This window comes from Coloeus monedula (genome assembly GCF_965178545.1).
Source record: "Coloeus monedula genome assembly, chromosome: Z".
In the NCBI taxonomy this organism is placed as follows: Eukaryota; Metazoa; Chordata; class Aves; order Passeriformes; family Corvidae; genus Coloeus; species Coloeus monedula.
In genome coordinates, this window is record NC_138822.1 from 52,081,281 (window position 1) to 52,102,728 (window position 21,448).

The window sequence follows — 21,448 nt, forward strand, 5'->3', positions numbered from 1 at the left end:
TTTCATTTTTAGGCTGTCATTTTGAATGTGTTCTTGGGCTGCTGGGGTCTCTCCACAGTATCTCACCCTCAAAAGCAGGGTCTTTTGCGGGGGTGCACCCTGTGTCTTGCTCATGATGCCTCAGTGCTGATAACTCCCTGGAATGATGGTTTAATACTGAACACAGCCTGAAGATAAAGCTTGAGTAGTTAGATTGTGCAGAGTACACAAGACCAGGTTATATAGAGACTATTTAAAAGTACAATTTGTTAGCCAACAGAATCCCTTATTGCTGAAGTAGGCTCCCTCCTTGCTAAGTAGTGACCCCTTAAGGAAAAACCGAGCTACTGCCGCCAGCACTATCTCCCCATCTCCAGCTGTTCTTCCGTGAGGCTTGCTTTTTCTCCCCGCCCTGCCTGGGGCTTATCCCCTCAACTTCGGTTCAGCACATTTGAGAAAGGACGCCGTAACGCTGTCTGTCAAGAAACGCAAAATGTGGCTCAAATGCATCTGTAACTTTTTGTGTCAAGAATTGTATCCGTGTCTTCTCCCCTTCCTGCCCTTCCCATCTTGATTTGATTTTTCTCTAAAGTTGTATCACCAGGCCACTTAGGAAGTATAATTTTTTTGCCTTGATGTTTCGCAGTTGATGTTGTTCGCTGTTCTTCTTTTACCATACAGAGAAGACTTAGACCAACAATGGGCTTTTTTTTCTGTTTGTTTCAAAGTCCAAGTGCTGAAAAAACAAAATGCTGGCTTGCCACTGCTTCTTCAAAAGCTTCTTGCTCCAGGAGAGTATGTTGAAAAAACTGAGCCCAAAAATTTCAGCCTAGAAGATGAGGAACTCAATATATGTTGCATTTTCACTGTTTTGTCTTTTTTAGGCCTGATTTGGGAAGATTTTTTTTAATGTCTTCAGTCCAAGAATGCTGAAAAACAATTTTAAAGCTTCTTTTGTGCATGATGGTCATTTTTTGATGTCTAAAGGATGCGCAAAAGTCCCCCCAAGAGAAGGAGAAATCACTAAGAACTGCGAAGTAGCTAGCCTAGTTTTAGATTCTGATTCCATCTGTTTTTCCACATTTCATGACTTTTTCAGGAAAAAACCTTGCATTGTGAGACTTCAAGTAGTCTGTATAGATCTTTTCTGTAACTTCTGAGTATTGTGTTTTCCACCCAATGGTGTAAGTGAGAGTCCTACAGGTAACAGTTATTCCTACCATCAGGGACTATGGCTCAGGTTAGCTGAGAAATTATATACAGATTCCTGAAGGTTTCCAGCTGATGGTGGAGTTCAGTTTGGTGCATTTGCACTGCTACCGGTTACTTTACAGCTGTCTTGGGTATAGCTGCATTGGGGGCAGTTTCGTCTGTGGACTGCAGTTGGTTGTGAGAACTGGTGGTTCTGGGACCAGCCCCTTGAGGAGATACCAAAGTAGAAACGGACCCACAGTGAGGACAGTGTGGGACAGGACCCCCTTGCAAGTCACCAGGTGCGGGAGGGCACGCTAGTCTTGCAAACCCTCCGTCCCCTGAACATCCCCCGCCGCCGCGGGGGACGCGGCACTGCCGGTAACCTCGCAGGTTAGGCGGAAGCCTCAGCTTAAGCAGGTGCCTAAGTGGCAGCATGTCAGCACCCTGATGAATACCGCACCCGCCTCTGGCTTTCTCCGACCCTGCGCCGGGCCGCCCGCAGGCTGCCCGCCCGCAGAGCCACCCGCGCCCGCAGCGCGCCCCGGGCAGCGCCGGCCGGCGGGGCGGCTCCAGGCTGCAACACCGCCCCGTCCTGCCCTGCCCGGCCCCTGCCCGCCCCGCCCCGCCGGGGCCGCGGTGCCTGCGCCCTCCCCGGGGCTGGGGCCGGGGCAAGGGGCCGGGGCCGCCCGGCACCCTGGGGCCGTGCAGGCTCCTCCCGAGAGCAAGAGAGGGGTGCCCGGGGCGGGCGCTGGTGAGGCGTGTGCCGAGGGGGTGTGGTTTTGGGCTGGAGTTTATTAGTAGTAGTAAAGAAAGGAAAGCGGGGGAAAAAAAAAAAAAAAAAAAAAAAAAAAAAGGGGTGGAGAAGGAGGGAGGGGGGTGAAGGGAAAAAAAAAAAGGCCCGAAGAGGAGTTTCCAAAAACTTCCAAGGAACTCGCGGCTGCAAGTCCCAGGCGGCAGGCAAGAGCGATGCTGGAGCCTCGAGCGCTCCGGGAGCCGACAGCGGCGGCGGTGGCGGCAGAGGGGGTGACCGCGGGGATGGCGGCGGCAGCGGGGAGCGCGGTGCCGGCCGGAGCCGGGATGGCCGAGAAGAAAAAAGCCGGCAACGGCAGGAAGGGCAGGAAAGGCAAGGGGCCCGGCAAGAAGCCAGCTCCGCCGGAGGAGGGCGAGGCGCCCGGGTCCACCACAGGTAAGCCCATCGGCAGGTGCGGGGGCCACCCCGCGCGGACCCTCCGCGGCCGCGGGTCCGCACGCAGCGGGCACATCCCCGGCGCCCGCCGCCGCCTGCCCGGCCCGGCGGAACTTCCGCGCCCCGCGGCGGCTGCTCGCCGAGCTCCCGGAGCGGCGGAGGCGGCGGCACTGCCGGGAGCTCCTCGGCTGTCCGACCGTGGTTCGGTCTTCTGCCCTATTTCCCTCCCGCTGGCCCCGAAATCCTGAGAGGCTCTCGGTCAGCTGTTGCTTTCTTCATATTTCCCCCCCCCCCCTCCATTTTTTGGAGGGCGTGAGACTATCTCTCCTATTACAAAACACATTTTTTGTCCCTTCCTTTCCCTTCCTTAGCGTAGTTGAACAGATGACCAACTTTCATATGGGGTATTTTGTCTAAACTTGCAGCTATTTACTCAGGGATGATCAGAGAGGACATTTCGCTCACTAAGCAGCACGTGTTTTGCTCTTATGCCTCCTCAGTATTAAGCACAAGAATTCATGCCAGTGATACCCTTGTCCTCCGTAGGTGTCCAGAAGCAGGACCCAAAGGAAGGGCCAGAGCTGAGCGTGCTGCCCCACTCTCCATAGTTACTTATCCCTGTCAGCCAAATGCCCCAGTCAGGATCAAGCCTCCTAGTGCAGTACAAACACGTATGAGCGCATGATGCTTTTCCTAGAGCCCTTGTGTTATGCCACCTAGTTTATCAGAAAACCTAGCAGTGTCTATGGATACCCTTAGCTTTTCGCAGCAGCAATGTGTAGCTGCAGTTACTGTTCACCAATTTCTTTGAATTCTTTGGGGTCTTGTGAGAAATTGTTTTAAAAGAAGCATGAGAAAAGCAGTCAATTGCTTGTGGTTTGGTTTTGGGTTTTTTGGTTGGTTGGGGTTTTTTCCCCCCCTTTGTGTTGTGTTCCTCTCCAAACAGCCAAATTAACATAAAGCCCAGTAGGGTAAAACTTTCTAAATATACCTACATTAATTTTGCTTAGTGCATCATGGCCAACACAGTGCTGCTCTAGACTTCAGTCATCAGCCCTCAGGGAGGATGTGTGTGATTCAGCAGCAGCAGATATCCCTTTGGGCTACTAATCTTTACAAACTAGCACTGCCCAATGTACCCTCTCTGTGTTAGGAGACACAGCTCACTCAGCTTCTGCTCAGCAGTGGCTGTAAACAAGTTTCAGGTACAGCAGGGGAGGTTTCCCTTGTTATGCCAAGATAGAGACTAACACTTCTTTTGATCTTATTTTTCTCTTTCACTGGATTTTTATAATGATGTTACACTATGCGAGCATTGTAAGCATCTCCTGCTAAAACTAACCATCTCTGGCATTAAAACATTAAAACCTCTGGCAAACTTGTCGGCCACAGCTGGGCTGTCTGAAGTGTTTGGGGGTTTTTTTGTTTGTTTTTGTGGCTGACAGAAAACAGGAAGACAGTGACAAGTGGGACAATTTGTGATAGGAAAGATCTGCCAAGGAGGCCCATTTTCTCACTGTGCACCTCAGAGTTCTATAGCATCCCATCCCATTCATGTAGGAGAGCTTTCTGTGTCCTGTTGTGCAGTTTTCCTTTTCCAGTGGAGCAGGTTGCTGATGGAGTAGTGAAAGGAGCTGAGAACCAGAGGGCATTTTTTTGAGTAATCCAACCAAGTCAACGTCTAAACTAGGCAGAGATTGTTGGGAAGATGGTCTTCTTTCTCTGTAGAAGTGAGCTAGAATAACCGAAAAATCCATGCAGGTAAATAGCACCTCAAGTTTGGGTATCTAAGTGTTGGTTGATTCTCACTTCTGGTGGTTGGATTATGTCTGCCGTGGTGAATGTTTCACCTGAAAATCTGAAGGGTAGCAAATGTAGGTTGAGGTTCATCAAGGCAGAATTCAGATCATGCCAGCTCCTAAGGCTTTGCTAAAACTCCAGAAGGCTAAGTCTCTACTAAGCCAAAATATGCCAGTGTTTAAACCAGAAATAATCCAGTTTTCTGGCAAGTGCTTACCTCAGGTCTGCAAAGCACCAGTATGTTTTTATAGGTATGAAAGAGTACCGCCTTCATCCATACCTGACATTACTAGTCAAAAGTTTCCTGTGTGGGCAAGAACTGAACATTCTTCTATCTTATGTAATAAAAATCCCATTCCTTCCAAGATGAGTGTATGTGGCAGGATAGCTCACCTGTGTAGCTAATCCATGTAGTGTGTCTAATGGGAAAATGAAATACAGCATAACGCATCACTATAAATTTGACTCAGAATCAGATAATGTCACACTGGAAATGTAACATAGATTTTATCTAATCTGTTACTTAAGGGTATTATCTGGTTTGAGGGGCATTTATAACTAGAACTGATAATTAGAAGAGAAAGAGCAGAAAGACTGGTTGATGCAAAATGTAGCAAGAGAGCAATTTTGCATTTGATGCCATGGGCTTTTATTCTTTCTGTTCAGGCATATTAGAGCTTGAATTAATTACTAGTCTACTCATGTTGATTAACAGTACTTACTGAGGACAATATGAAGACCTTCTGACTTTGATGGGAAAGGAAGACTTTCGACAGTTTTCCTTTTCGCTAATACAGTTTTGCAGCCATATCTGTTGTCATTTGCTGTGTTTAGGGTGTGCAGCCTGAGAGGTTATGCAGCAGTTTTGCTTTTAGTTACCTGCTTTCTTTAGTTGAATTATGTCAAGAATTGTAATTTCTCTGTTGAGTTGTTTTCTATGAGGAGTTTTCATCCACTTATGGTCTTCCTTGTGAAGAAGAGTGGCTTTCAGACTGTCCTCAGTTTTAAGCTCTGACACTAGCACAGAAGTCCTTAGGAGGTGTTCAGGTTTTTGCTTAGTGCAGTTTTTTCTGACCATAGCTTCTTGCAACTTACTTTGCTTTTGGCTGGCAAAGTATATCATACGCACATCAGTCCTGGGTCTGGAAGCATGGGTAAATTTTCAGTTTTGTCAGTTGGGAAGAAAGGGTATGAGAAAATGTTTCATATTCTGTCGCAACTTAGCCAGAATCTCCAGAATTGCTATCGGAGAACAAAGTTAGTTATTGGAAAAAAAAAAGAAGAAGGAGGTTTGGCCTTCTCTGCTCACCTGCACAGTGGTAACACAAAAAAATCTTCATGTTTTCCATTGCCCAGGTGAAGTCTGGGCTCTGTTAAAAAAGTTTGAGGAGGTCTATGTTGCTATGGTTTCTTTTTCGTTAAAATTATTTAGAACATTTACTCTCCCTCGCTACAAGTAGTCTTGAATAAACTGATGTTGTCTGGCTTGTGTCAAGCCTAGAGGGATTATATCTTCCTTTAGCAGGGCACTCTGGACCATGATAAATACAAAGGATGGAAAACTGAAGAGAGAGTATTATAAATGGACTTTTCTGCAAGTTATATCACTGAACTGCTATGCCAACTGAGTGTGCAGACAGGCTCAACAAATCTGCCAGCAGGGCTTCCTAGGGCATTGCCAGCACACAGAAAATACATCCAGCCTGGGCAGAGAAAGCCTATGCAGGAAAGCTGAGGTTGGGAATCAAGGTCTCCAGACTTGCCCCTCACAGAGGCACTGCTCCTGACAGGGTGCTGTTAGAGCAGCAGCACAAGGGCTTAGGCCCTTGAACCTGTGTCAGCCCAACCTTCTGCCTGCCCAGCCTTAGTGCTGGTCTGCATAACATGGGGCTAGTGCAGTGAGAGTCAGCCCTGGAAAAATCCCTCTGTGGAAGCTGTGTGTTTGTCAGTAATGTGGGGTATCAGCATATCAGCTGCCCAGCCTCTTTGTCAAGTGTTTCCGGACATCTCGGGGAATGTGAGTTTTCAGGTGGTTCTGCTTAGCAGAGAAGACTAGGGCAAGGTCGCTGGGCTTGAAAGGACGAAGTGTGAGAAGATGTGGAGTACTTCTAAAGAAAACACCTTGATGTGTGCAAAGACTTGACAGTGCTGCGAACTCTGGCCTTGGGTTTTGTCAGCCACTCTCTAGTGGTAAGAAGAGCAAGGCTTCACAAGCATCTGGTGCCAAAACACCGAGAAGGAAGAGGGAAGGGCATCAAATGGGTCTCAATCATCATTTCAGTGAAGTGACCTCACTGCAGACAGCAATGTTGTTCTGAACACATCTGCACTTAACGGAGCCCAGAGTAGAGAGGCTGCGGTCATTGACATAGAAAATAAGTATCTCCTGGTGGGTTTAATTTAGAATTAGATAAAATGTCAGAGTTTGGAGACTGCTTGATAGAATAAACAGCACAAAGTTCAGATGAGATTAGTGTGGCTGAGCAGAACCTTTGACTGTATCCTGGTAGCAGGCTTGGTTGCCAGAGGAAGAAATGGTTTTGATCATATTAAAGACCAAGTTGCAGGTGAGGGCTGGTTGTGAGGATTAGAGCTCAGTCTGAGGCTTGCTAAGTTTAAGTTGATATTCAATATTCATAAAGAGGTATCAGAAGACAGATCACTGTTTTAACACGAAGACAAGTTTGGGAGATGAAATGAAAGCTGTGATTTCTGGCAAAACCTGTCCACTTCTAGAGGTAAACTGTTGCTTAGAAGGAGTGACAACTTCTTTTAGTGTTTCCAGTCCAAAATATTTATGTGCTGCTGGTATGCTTGTACATTTTTCTGTGAGGAAAGTGTCTCTCTACCTGTGTGCAATGCCTGGATTCTCCAAACATTCCACACAATCTTCAGAGCAATTTTGAGTGTGAATCCTTTAAAAAGCATGCGAGTGCGTTCATGTTTTTTTGAATAAATGAGATTAGTCACCATTCAAACTTTTTTGAATTAACACTACAAGTACTACTTGACTGCAGCCATGGGAATGCAAACAGAATGGTAAGAACATACCAGTACAGTTGTACAGTAAATACTGCATGTGTATAGAAAGACATTCCCCGTGTGAAATAAATCCAGAAACTGTTTTGAACTTTGTGCAAATATTGATGGCTGGGGATGGCTGAGCAAAATTTTTATCTTTTGTGTAGTTATGCCAAAGCCTGCTAAGCTATGCATGGATTTTAAAACTTCAATTTTCTGGCAAAGCTTGCGAGCTAACTCTTAAATCTGAGTTTGTCTATTTGTAATTGTGGGCTTCTCAGATTTCTGGAAAGGCAGTAACTGGAAAAGGAGGGGGGGGAAAAGGTTTGAATGAAACAGTTTGAAACAGCACTCATAAGTAAAAAAAGAAAAAAAGATCCTGTGCAGTTAATATTTCAGAATACTTCAGCACTCACTATTTGGGGAAGCTCATTTTTGAATCAAAGCCACTGAGTTTTCACAAAAACTTTTTGGGTGCTTGATTTGTGAATGTCTAGCCACAAAAATCACAAGAGAAGCTACTGAGCATCTTTGACAACACGTTCTACTTGAAGCTCTTAAGTATCAGTTGGTCATCCTTAAAGTAAGGCGAGTTAAATGCAGAGCTATGGAAAACTTTCTTCCAAGCATCTCTCCTCCCCTGCCTCCCCCCTTTCAGTCTATGTGTAAGCATCTGATAGCCCTTTGAGGCAGGTGCTTATAACCAAAAGCAAAACAGTGAAGAACAATTGTCTCAGAGTGTCAGGATCTGGAAATGCTATGAATTCTTACCAAATCAGTGTTTTGCTAACATTCCAAAAGTAACAAGAGTGAATGTGCCTTTAACAGTACTGATAGTTTATCGTGTTCCGTTATGATACAAGAAAACAAACCAAGTGTCAGTATTTTGTATGAGTCATTCTGGTTGTGCAAAGAGCTGCTCGAATGTGCTTGAGGTGTTTGAGTTAACCCTCAGTTGCTCCCTCAAGTACACGGAGCCCTGGGTTCGGCGGGGGAGGGGGTCTTGTTGCAGGTCTAGAAAATCTACAGCGGCAGGCTTTTATCGGAAGAGTTACGGTGCCGGTGCCGGCGCTGCGGCGGCGCAGCAGGGGCAGCGCAGCCGTGAGAAGAGACGGATTGCTGTGCTTGCGTGCGGAGGCGGCTGTGAAAGTGCTGCTTTAAAAATAAAGAAAACAATCGAACTAACAGTGAAAGGGGGAAAGAGGCGTTGGTGACCTGCGGGGAAGGGAAGCGGCGCTGGAGGAGGGGTGCGGGTTTTGCTGCCGGTGCCCGCGGCGGCCGCGAGGGGGTGCGGCGGGAGCGCTGCTGCCCGCGGAGCTCCGCAGCGGGACGGACCCGCAGCCCCCGCGCCTTCCGTCCGCGGCCCTCGTGCTGAGCCGTGCGGGAGGCATCCGCTGTGAGGATGTTCTTCAGTCCTTTGGCGTTGTGGGTGCTTCACCAGTATCGGAGGATGGTTCAAGCAGGGGTTGTTAAGGCTGTTGTGTTGTGCTGAGGGTCAGTGCATGTGCGGTAAACAGGTAGAGAAGCTGTGAGGGAGACTTTGGCCCTGAGAAACACTCTGCTCATGCAATATGAGCATTAAATCGTCTAGTGTGAGGCCACAGGGATGCTTTTCTTGTCTTTTCATTCATTCTCTCACTTCTTTCTTTCCTACCACACTTCCTCTATCCCTCTCTTCTTCCATCCTTTGTCCTTTTTCTCCTTCTCTTCTTTCTTCCCATCCTCCTTTCTATCCGTCCTGCTGTCCTTTTATGCATCCCTTTGCATCCTTCTTCCATCCTTTTCTTTCTCCCTCCTTTCTTTTCTCCATCTTTCTTTCTTCTCTGTTATCCCTCCATCCTTTTCCTTCCTTTTTTCCACTTCTTCCTGTCCCTCCCATCTGCTCTATATCTGTTAACGGAGAATAAAAAACAATAAAGGAAAAGTAAAACAAGATATTTCATAAGGGACCGATAGAGATCTTTAACATAACCTCCTGTCTTGAGTAACTGCTAGTTTTTCATTTATGCACAGAATACTGCTTGTGTCTGGTTTTGCGTTTCTGGTTGTGTAATTTTCTGTGGGAGCATTAGATTTGGGGAGAAATTGACCGTGTTATGTAGTTTGTTCACTATGGGCCATTTGAATCCTAGCTCTGACAACCAAGTCCGCAGGCTTCACAGGTCAGGGAGGAAGAGGGAGATATTAATCTGCTTTGTGACAGTTCACTTGGGAGCCTTTACTCAGTCTCTCTGTGCATCTCTTCCTCAGGTTTTCTGAGGTTATGGTCCTTCCACCTCTGAAAGCAGGGGGAATCCAGGTCAGGGAGTTTGGGCTTGGCATTCAGGCATGGACTCAGGCTGAGCCTTGCTTAATGCCTTTCTCCTGCATTAACAGCTTTCATTTCACCCTTGAGTCAACCACATGCCATGTCCTATGGCTAATGGTTAATCCCTTTGAAGACAGCTACCGAAGCATGAATGCATACTTAAGGTGACTAAACAGAGTCCCTGGTAACATCCAGTTGCAGAGGTGATAGATAGGGGTTGTTATCACTGCCATTACTGCCAGAAGAGTTGAATTCTAAATTCAGTTCTGGAGATTTGGTGTGTGTGTGTGTGTGTGTGTATGTGTCTGAGCACATGCAGGTGTGATATTTTAGTGGGATTTAGTGATGACTTAGTTGGCTTCTACTATTCAGTTTTCCTTTGGGGCAGTCCACTGGACTCAGAAAAGAGAAAAAGGGGGCTGTTCTATCAGTGCCATATTGCACCTGTAAACGAAACAGCAATGGAAACTGCTGCGTTACTGTATTACGTTTGGAATGGTGGCCCTGTTATTCTGTGAATATATTTTTGCATGTCCTCTTGAACTGCACCAAATAAACTGGTGATGTCTGTGTCATCACAGTCGTTGAGTTCTATTCAAGCCGTCCTTCAAACCGCCTTCTGTGGAACAAGCTCCCATTGCCTAGGGTCATACAGTCTTTGCATGTCCAAGGTCACGACAGATCACAGTCTGATCACAGAAACCAGAGTCTCCTGACTCTCAGTCTAACCTCTCTCTTCAAACCACCCTGGCTTCTAACACATGGCCATAACATATAGGTATCACAAACCTGTCACTTGCCCTTTTATTTTTTTTTTTTAATGTCAAAAAGATTCCTTTCCCTTTGTGAAAACAAGTTTCCTGGAGGGCACTGTGCATTGCTGGTATGTCTGCTGCAGGGGAAATAGAAAGACGAAGGGTCTTTTTAGGTAGCAGGCACACTGCTGTCCCACTGGAACTATGCAGCCAGCCCTATGGCACGAGCTGCTTCCACAGGGTGAATACGGGATGAAGGGCATTGGAGAAGATGTCAGTTGTGCCATTGTGCCAGACCTGCAGGTCCAGGGAGAGTCACTGGCAGGATTTGAGAGACCCTCAGAGAAAAGGTCTTATTAGTACGGTTTTCCACCAGGCTCCTTCCAAGGGCAGCATGTACCTTTGCAAGAACGAGAGAAACCTCTCATGCAGAGCTTCCCCATTCCAATGGGAACAATACGACCTGTAAAAACTGGTGTCCCAGGGCAGCCAGTGCCTCCTTCTTGTTTCTGGCCTCTGCTGTATGTCTGCAATGATCCATGACAGCTTTAGAGCAGTGTCCTGATCATCTCAAGAGAAGTTACGTTAGGGCAAGTTAGCTAAGCCTTTGAAAAACAAACCTTAAAACATAGTAACTGCTAGTTGACCCTGTTCTTGGAAAGAGTGGACTGGAAATGCAAAAGTACAAACTGCTCTGTAATGAGTGTGTTCTCTGTCAGGCTCTAGAGGATGAATGCAGCTGCCAGTGCACTTGTGGGGTTAGTTAAAAGGCAATGCTTTTAAAAGTCAAGGCAGTTGTGCAGAGGGAGAACTTGCCTGGGCATGTGGAGGATTTCTGTCCCTCATAGCATCTGAGATGAGGACTGGCATAATTTTTGAAAGATGGGCTATCGTTCAACCAAAAGCTATGAGATGAATGCAGAAATTACTGGGTGAGGGGTTTTTTTTCTGTTACAAGCTTCTAGTCTGGCAGACATTCTGAGCAAGTTATTGCCAGACTTAGTGTTGTCGATTCCAGCAGTCCTAGCCTAATCTTTTTTATCTTGGTACATATTGATTTAAATGCAACTTTTACTTAAGCATGTTGCTCGTGGCATGTAAGAAGGTACTGCAAGCATACAAAAGGCTAAGTGTAAATGCTGGATGGTAAGATTAACTGTGGAAAAAAAATAAACTGATTATCAACCAGACTGAAAGTGATGATAAGCACAGGTTTTCCTGGCTTTGTGAAGTGCAATTTCTGCAAGGTGAGAAACTGGAAAACTATTTCAGAGCAATAACAGCAATCTGATGCCAGAGCAGGGAGGATTTTGAAACAAGGTCAGAGAGAGGGCTTTAAAATAGATAACTGTCTCATTAACTCAGGTCCATTCCTGGATTATTTGGCATTGATATGCCTTGGTTATTTTTCCCATGTGTGAGTGAGGATGTCTCTCATCCCACTCTGTCCTCACACTTACAGTGAAAACCACCTCACCTTGGTGAGGAGCCTCTTTGCAGGGACCATGCTGCCATCATCCCTCATCCTAGCTGCAAGGTCCCCCTGGAGGCTCATGTTAGTTCCATAAATGCCAGAATGCATTGGTCTCAGCAGACATTGTTCTTGCTTCCATCCCCAAATTTGCTGTCTTCTCTCATCCCTCCTCCAGCTCCCACCTGACCCTTAGAAGCTGATAACAATAATCAGGCCAGTTTCCAGGCCGGGAGCAATTGACTTTCCAGGCAGATTGCATGAGGGAAACCGATTCTTTGGCTGCAGTATGAGTTGTACCTAACAGCAGGATGAAGGCAGACCTTGTTGTTAAGGGGATGTCATCTTCGCTGCTGTCCACAAAAAAAGAACAAGGGAGGGGATATAATTTCTAAGAGCTGTTGAGAGAGAAGTAGCTTCATTTAGGCATTTTGTTTTAAAGGTACGGAATTAATTGCTGCCAGTGGCATTGCTTCCTCTTGAGAGGAGGTGCAAAGACAGATTCCCAGGACACCAAAGATGGCTGAGGATTACTTAGTCCTGGTGTGGATTTTTAAATGCTTCTCATGGTTCACTATAGGCTTCCAGGATGTTTCTTCAAGTTGACTTTGAATGCAAGTGCCATTAAAGCTGAAGTAAGCTGCTAAGTCTGTATAGCTCCTGTTCTGTCCAGGGTCTCTAGTTTGAGTTCTTAGCGTCTGTTTCCCTTTTGATTCCCAAAAGGTCAGACTTGTCTCCAGTGACAAGTTGTGCCAAGTGATTGCCACCATGGTGAGCTTGCCTGAAGGTATCTCCATGCTTCTGACAGGAGGGAAATAGCATGGAAATGAGATGAAATGGCAGGAGGACATGTAGTGGGTAGGTGAGATGGTGTCCACTGCTCTGCCTGATGTTTCCTCTCAAATGCACAGGTGATTTTGCTACAGGTGGTATCCTGTTGTTGACTTGCTCATCATGGCTTTTTTTCCCCTTAAATCAGCGATGAAAGGTTTTCTTCCTCTGGGCATTTGGGTCAAAATCACCAGCAGCAAGTTTTATCCAATCCCTCTTACCCCTTGCAGGCAGTTCTGGGAGCACCATGTCTGTGTTTCACTCTGTTGTGTCCACAGCTAAGCACTGAAAGGAAAATGATCTTCCAGCTTACTTACACGCACGTTGACCTTTAAGGAATGCATTGAAATTCCTTGAACATCACTGGGAGTATTTGCAGACTTAAGCTTAAGCACTTTCCTAAGCACTCTGGTAGGTGGAACTAGCTGGTATGCCTAGGTCTAGGTTTCTCCCTCTCTTACCCTACACAGATGGTTAACCATATACTTGAAACTCTAAGCAGGCCATCCTAGGTGTCCTTTGGGAAGTCCAAAAGGGGCCAGGTAAAAATGCAGTTAAACACACTGCAAATTATTTAAACTGAGAATAACAAAAGGACTTCTGTCCTGCAAAAACTGTTTTTGGAAGAAATTGATATAATGCATTGTATCATGTCTGCTGGCCTAGAGTTAAAAGGCAGAGAAAGATAATTGAATGTCTAATAATTGCTGTCGAGGTTAGTAGTTGACTCATCTGATGTGGGAAATTGGGTACCTGTATGTTTGGAATTGTTTTGGCATCTTTTTCATCTTACCCTCTTTATAACAGCAAAGTGATAGCTTTTACTCATTCTATTCTAAACTACTTAGTTTTCTCAAAGAGAAGGCAAACTCTTCATTTTTTTCTTCCCCAGAGTCATGCTACAGCAATATCAGTGTAAACACATATGTGGACTTGTGCACGCACATGCACTCCAGCCCATCACAACTGCAACAAGAGGGGAGTAAATTTTGAGTGTTCAAGACCTCCTGTAGTTATACTACATCACAGAATTTATCCCCTGGGGAAGTGTCAAGTAAAGAAAAGGCTTCCCTTCCAAGCCATTTTTAACTCACAGTTCTGTAAAAATTGCGGAGCTTCTGGAGAAACCTCCTTGGGGAGTGGTCCTGTGAAATATGCCAACAGCTGGATGGCACAAATTTGGAAAACTGCTGTCTTTAAAGAATAGAACTGAAAGCCACTGTGAGAAAGCAGTGTATTTTCCCAATAACCCTTTTAATTCTGTATTAATGTTATAAAGGGGAACAAATGCATCTTCTTTTGATAATGTGGGGAAACAGGCTCTTCATGGAAAAGCAGAAATCTTACCATGGCTCAGCAGGGAAGTATAGAAATGTCTGAAAGAGTGAGTTCACTTTGATTTTTTTATTTTTTTTTAAAGCTGCAGTTGGTTAACAACTCCCTTAACAGATTAAAGGAATATCAAGCAGCCTCAGAATTGCCTTGTTTCATGGCACACTTCATGATGTTTCTCACTATCGGTTTCATGGCAAAACACAGTTCATTTCAGATCAGTGCCAAAGACTCCAGTCACAAATAAGAGCTGTAAATCACTTTGAAGTTGAGGGATAAGGAACAACTTGAGCTACTTAGAACTGAACTTAGTTTGTAAGGCTATTTCCATGTGGAAAACCATGGTGACTGCTGGCTATAAACCAGGGAGTAGATAAGATAAAAAGCATGAGACAGGATTACCCTCACGGTGTTTGCACATCTCCTGACCATCAACAGAGTACATGTCTGTCCAGGAAGACTGCTCGAGTGCAGTGCTCGAGTCTGTTCCAGTGGAAAGCCCCACCTCACCAGACCCAGGTCCTGCCCAGAAGCCTGGCAAGGTTTCCATCCACCTCCAAGCCCCACCAGAGGATCGAGAGGCAGCTTTTGAATCTGCATCACACCACAAGGGCTCCCAAGCATCTCACCTGACCCAGTGGTACCTGCTTCCACTGCAGCTTGCTGAACTGTAGGGCTTTGCTATGTCCAAGGGCATCACAGCCAATGATTTCTTGGTTCTTCAATGGTTACTTTTTTTTTTCCTCCTGTCACCCATAATCGGCTGTAGCTGAATATGGGATACTAGGCTAGTCTAGCTTTTTGTCTGATCCGAATGGTCATTTTTATGTATGCCAAAATATGCTTGAGGATGAAATGAAGAGTGGGCATGTGGGCCTGCTTGACACAGGAAATTATTGCGTGTGGAGGGTTTTTCAAACAAGAGGGGAGGATATGCACTTGACCAGGAATTCCTCTATTAGCTTTTCAGGGCACCTTCCTTAAGGAGTTGTCTATTTCTCATGTTCTCAGTGCTCTGCTTCTGTCCTGTGTCTGCTATATCTCTTTCCCCAGAATCACCATCCGCATTTCTAACTCAGTTCTTGCCTGGAGCATGCTGTATATAATGTTTCTAGGTAGGAATGTGGGGGTGGAAAGACCACATGAGGTCATAAAGTTTTTGTGGAGTTGCAATTTGATCCAAAAAGTGAATTACCAGGTGCTCCTTCAGAGAGGGATTGGGGGGGGGGGGGTATATTTAAATACGTCATTTGGTAAGGCCTTTTATTCCAGAAGATAATCAATTCCATTTATTCTCTAAATGGGCATTTGTTTTACCATAGCATAATTCTAGGATGATGTTTAAATTGATCAGTAGATTGAACTTAACAAATTCAGAAATAAAAAAAATAATAAGACAATGCTACATATCACTTTTCCTAAGAAATAGGATTCTACCAGACTACTGAATAATAAAACTTTTAAAAGGCAATACATTTCAGATATTTGTTTACATAAATTTACCTCTACTTTGCAGAGAAGGGAGAGAGAAGGGGTTCTACTCCAGTAATCAGCATGTGAGCTCTCAGGGCCAGGATGGATATAGCATCAGTCAGTAGGCTTTAATCAAGAAGGGGTGCCAGAGAAGCTTTGTAGCACTCTGCAAATGTATGTTATGTGGGTGAAATGGTTGTTACCTCTCAGGAAGGCTTCTTGTAACAGCAGGTTCCTATGAGAGGGCGTTACACCCCTGTAAGGTGTAAGCAGGAGGTGCGACTGGTCATGACTTGGCTGGGAGGCTGCTGGGTCTGCTCCTCAGCAGGCAGAGCTGCTGGAACACAGGTTATATTTTATTTCTGCTGTGGTTTTGAACAGAACTATTGAGCGCTGCTCCCCTACCCACTTGTTCAGGCATTCAGCAGGGAGAATCAAATGGAGGCAAAACCAGCACTGCTTATGCGTGCTTGGAAGGCAAACGTCTGTGGTCAGTGATCTGCTTATGCAGGGACACCTGGAAAGCTCATCTAAATGAGCTTCTAAAGTGCAGGCATTAAGTCATGTTGGATCACCACTTGAGGTTTTCTGTTATTTTTAGCTCTAAACCAGAGAGAATTAAGATCACCTGATTTCTGAAGGTGTGTCACCACCAGAGTGTAACTGAAGTACTTTAGATTGACACTTTGCATTAGTTCAGCTAAAGTTTTGCAGTCTGTCTTGCACCAACAGCTTTAAAATGCCTTTCCCTTGCTGATGAGCCCTGCATAAGTTTCTAGCCCCAGCCAGGGGATACCAGAGGCCCAGCCTGCAGTGCTTCTGTGGTATTACACGAGATGTTACCCAAACGCGGGGAGAAGTCAGCTTGGGACCATGTTCAAGGGGACAGGAGAAGTGTTGGAGAAGCAGGGACAGGACTGGGATTTGTGGGGCTGGACATCAAGCAGTGGGAAATGGGTGAATAGAGACATCCTCAGTGGAAAGCTGAAAAAAGAGAGTGAGAGCAGAGAACTTGGGGAGCAAGACATGTCTGGGAGATTAGGCTGCAGGAAGAGTAGGGGAGGAACAGGGTCATTTTTGGCTCAGTGGGAGACTGAAAGTTGGGAAAGGGGGAACACTGAGATGTGACCAACCCACAACAAGGGTGGGATGAGTGGAACAGAGAAGGAAGGTGGCTTTGCGGGGGGAGGAAAAAGGCTGTCGATACAGATGGCGTTGGGCAGCCCTACTTCCCCTGGGGTTAGCAAGCAAAGTGACTTCACTGACCACCCTCATCATCTTTTCCTCGCCTGCTTAGCCACGCTGTTGCCATGCAGTGACCATGGCAACCCCAGTTTTTGACTGGCTGTTCTAGGATGGTAGCTGCAATGATAGCAGTAGTGAGTATTGACAGAGGGGAGGGGAAGGCAAGCAGCTGTGGAGCAGGGGAAGTTGCCTGAGTACAGTAATCGTCTTTGGCAGGTCAAGGGTGAACCGTGGCCTGCGGGAGTTGTACAATGCCCAAGGCTAACAAAGTGGTGTTATAATAAACCCCAGATGTTTCCGCTATTTACAATGTATATGTTATGTTTAAACCTGAAAATGCATCCTAGGATCTGGTGGGTAGGGAAACAGTTATTAGCTGCTTGGAAATAACTTGCTGGTAATGTATCTGTTCCCCCCTGATATTAGCTGTTGCCTGTTTAAAATATAAATCTTCTAAGCAGAGACCCTCGTGAGCAGCTTCTTTGCCAAACCAGTGGTTCCATTCAGCTTCATGAGAAATAGCTCTGTTCCCTCTGATGGGTTTCTGGGAGGCTGCAGCCTGGGCACGGCAGCCCTGGGAGCTGTGCTCACAGCCAGCATGTGTTGGTGTGGGAGAGGCACCGCTGTCAGGCAGGGGAGCACAGCCAGCCACAGGTGCACAGAGACCGCTGTTTAATTTCCCCAGACTAATTATTTTAGAGCTGGGAGCCAGCACTCTTGCGGTATGTCATGGGCCACAGCAGAACTTTGAATAAGCATTTAAGAGAGGGATAGGATTTAGTTGATCAGGCTTTTATGCCAAAACAATGGCTTGTCTATAAGAGTAAATTATTCAGCTAAACCGTGAATTTGTGGCCAAGTGGTTGCTTTGCACAGACCCTCCAGGTGATCAGTCCTACACATGGTCCAGGCAAGGCATTCAAAATAATAACATTTAAAGTGAATGAGTTCAACTGTAGGAAGGCCTGGAGTGGAGGCTCCTGTTCAGAAATGAACCATTCTGAGTGAATTGCACCACAGCCACACAAATTTGGAAAGCATTTTCAGTGTTTTACTGGATTTAACGAACACAAGAAAAATGCACAACTTCAGTAAATTCGTATTAATTCCTCACTAATGTCCCCTGCGTGCCCTCGCTTCTCTGTCCACCAGTCTGCACTGTGCCGCAGTCCTGCATCGTGTGAACACTTGGGGTACAAAAGGACTTGTCTGGACCCTCCTCACCACAGGCTGTATTGAGACTAGCCCTTTGTGTCAGGAGTGGAAGAGGAGTGCTTTAAGATAGGTTGTGCAAAAATACTGCTGAAGATCAGGTAACAGTTTGCAAGGAGAATGGCCAGAAATTGGGTCCTCACCCAGATGCACCAGTGTTGTGCTGAGAACCCTTTTGTGGGAGAGTTGAGTAGTCACATTACACAGCATTTGTCATGTCTTGATACGGGTTTTGGATCTGCACAGAAATGAATCTTGGGGCTTGGGGAGAAAACTATGCTGACTTTGAGGTTTTTTTCCTTATTTTCTGTTCCTACTCCAAACAGTCCCTGTGCAGCTATTCCATCACAAGTCTACTGTGACTTCTATTAAGGGTGATGTCTTTTCTTCCTGAGCTTTACTGTCCTCCCACATCCCACATGCCTGCCTTAGACTGATTTTCTTGAATTTTAGCCCTGATGGACAACTCCCTGCCTAGCCATCCAGTTTTACAGTATTTCACATCGCACCTCATAAGAAGGGGTCCAGTACAAGTGTTCTGCTAGGCAGAGTGCCTGCACAATGTGAAGAACTCTGTATACCTTTCTCTGATTCACTTGGACTCAGTATTGTGAATGAAGGACCATTCATGTCAGTGGTTTCTAGCATGATACTCCAGTTTAAAATGCAGTTAAGCCATGCCAGTCAGTATGAATTCAATGCCTGAGGTGGCTAAGTGTAAAATGACCAGAGTTCTGTAAATTCACATTGCATCCTACTAACTAGCTTCCCCACATGGAAAGTTAAGTGTGTAGAAATGTCATCTGCCTGAGATCTTTTTTGAATGCTAGACTCATCTGTTTTGCTGATTGCAAAAAGGTTTCTTTGGTGTTTTTCATCTAATTCAATGTGATGACCAAGTGATAGTGAAATTACTGAACAAGAGTTAAAACAGGGGGAAAAAAAGTATTTTTCTCTCTCAATCTGTGCCTAAAACTGAGGTGATTTCCTTTTTTCAGGATGTGATGACCCTCTTTGCAAATGTGACTCATCAAGTCACTCCTAGTACTTACTTGTTTAGTGATTATGTTGAATGTGAATTCAAAACATGTTTTAATAAAACTTCTGCTTTTCTCCTCTCTTAGGGGTCTGGTAGATTCAGCTAATGCCAAGTCCTTTTCTTTTTCTGTATTTTGATCTTTATCTATCCCTCTGCAGAATAATCAATAAGATAACCAATACATCAGATAACACATTATTTTCCAGCCTAACATTGAAAATGTAAGAATTTATAGTGTTCTTACAGAATATCCTCAGAGCTTGGAAAACTGAGTTATCAAATTGAAAATAAGGGCTGTGCTTTATTATGAGTAAGGGTGTCATAAGAGTTAGAAGCCAGTGACAATCATTCTCCTTTTTTTTTTTTTTTTTTTTTTTGGAGAAAGACTGGGGTATAAGAAAAGAAAAAGATGGTTAAAACCTGTTGTTTAAGTTCAGTGCCTTCTCCTGATTATTTAAATTATGTATAGATTGGGGAAACAAGCCATGGGGATAAACAGCTGTCAAACATCTCAGTATTACCAAATAAAATGCCGTCTCATGAGTACTGATAAATACTGAAGAATTAAATTAAAAACTTCTCTTTTCTTTCTTTTTTTTTTTTTTTTTTTTTTTAATCTACTGAGAGAGGTTAGGATGAAAATATTGTGAGAAAGAGGGTACCTGGCCCTGGAGCTATTTGCCTTTCTTGGTATGGATACCTTGGCTTCCATGACTATTTTCTGTGTTAGGTGTGCATTCAGTCAACCCTGGAGAGGTCTGCAGAGGTTGCAGTTGGAGGTGCCGTGCACTTTGTTGGTGATTTGCTGGATTTAGACCCCCCCTCTCTTCGCTCTCAACTCATGTCAGAGTTGATGAGAATCCCTAAACACACAGTGTGTGGTCACTTCCTCTTCCTCCATCGCAAAGAGCTTGATTGTTCCGTAGGCTTCAGGAAAACACTAATTTGATACTGCTTTTCCTTCATCCTTGATCTGTTTGTTTACTGCTGGAAATTCATGAAGCCCATGGACTAAGCAGTGGGAAAAAAGATCAGACGTGGAAATAATGTCTTGCAAAGTTCAAAGCATGCCTTAAATTCTTTCTAGAAGCAGTGATTAAAATGGAAAAATATGGTAGACTTTCAGTGTAATTATACTGTTGGGTTTTTTTATTATATGTTTTTCAGTCATGTTGGGCTTTATGACATCTCTCAGTAGATGGAGACAGATTCAGAATGCGTTAATACTCTGAAAGAAGAATGCTTGTCATCTACAGAGCATTTTGCTCTATTAATTGTTTCAATTTCTCTTGCAATGATGGTGTCCAGCTTGGTTACTTCCTACATAGAATTCCCTTTGCAGCCAGAAGGGGGACTCAGGATATTAAATTTCAGCAGATGTGGTGAACTCATCCTTTATGTTCTTTTTTTATGAACATTGTTTTCTGATATTACTGTGGTTCTTCTTCCATCAATCTTTTATGGCTTCCATTGTCATAGCTTTCATTATTATGTACTTTACAGTGTGGGACAAATTTTGCAGAAGGAAACACTGAAATGGATGCTTGGACATGTCTGGAACCAGGTTCCAGTCCATCAGGAAGTGGTTTGGTGTATCTCTTCTTTGTCTGTTTAGCACAGGGGTTTTCAGCCCCTGTGTTGCTGCATTTCCCCAGAGGTATATCCTCCCTCCAGTGTGTAGGCAGGATCTCAGACTGTAATTAATAAGGGAATATTCTGGCTGTTGTGATACCCAAACATAAGAGTGAATGAGACCCAAGAGAGAGTCCCGGTCTGCTCAATGGACTTCAGACCATCATACAGCTCATGACAAAAGAGAATAAATGAGCATTTCTAAGCAGAGGTATGCTTATTGCTTCATGTGCTGTGGAACAATCTGTGAGAAAATAGCCAAAGTACCAAGGAGTGAATCCTACCTGCCACTGGGTTTCGTGTGAGACAGCCCTGCTGTCTGTAGTCATGTCACCTTGCAGGACTGAGTCTTACAGGAAACTTAATACACCTGACCGTTGTGCTGCTGGGATTGCATAAATTTCCCATGTAAACCCCTGTTTTTCAAAACCCTTGTAGGATTAAGCTTTTATCTCTGATTTATTTGTGTAATATGAGTTTCATTCTCATGTCTTCTAGAAAATCTGCACAAAAGAAATGATTGGCAACCCCCTAGAGTTCAGCACAGTTGGGGAGAAAGTTATGCATTCTGCCTGTTACATGTTATTTTCAGTGAAAATCTTGATTGGAACTTGACATGATACCATCTTTTTAGGATAATGTGGTTTTGTTTGGTTTATGAAAGACTGGTCTTTGGGGGATTTTTGTTGTTGTTGGGGTTTTTTGTTGCTTGGGGGGGTTGTGTTTTTTCTTTTTCCTTCTTATTTCGTTCTTTTTTCCTTCTGTTTTCCTTCTTTTTTCCTTCTTTTTTCCTTCTTTATCCTTCTGTTTTCCTTCTGTTTTCCTTCTGTCTTTTTCCTCTTTTCACTTTCTTTTTCCTCTTTTCCTCTTTTTTAAGACCAATTAAGGAAGGAAAAGACTGCACTGTGTAAGGATTAGTTTGAACACTATGCAGATCTTCCCTAAAGGAGATTTGACTCTGTTTTCATTC

At 44.8% G+C, this 21,448-nt stretch overlaps 1 protein-coding gene across 1 annotated transcript in view; it reads left to right on the plus strand.

Moving 5' to 3' along the window:
• Nucleotides 1-2,250: 2,250 nt before the first annotated feature.
• Nucleotides 2,251-21,448, plus strand: part of NRG1 (neuregulin 1) — a gene marked incomplete at both ends in the record, with an annotated part of 173,024 nt that continues 153,826 nt past the window's right edge. Inside the window, one exon of the mRNA XM_082301817.1 lies at nt 2,251-2,359. Within this exon, the coding sequence (XP_082157943.1) occupies nt 2,251-2,359 (109 nt within the window). The remainder of the gene's footprint in view (nt 2,360-21,448) is intronic.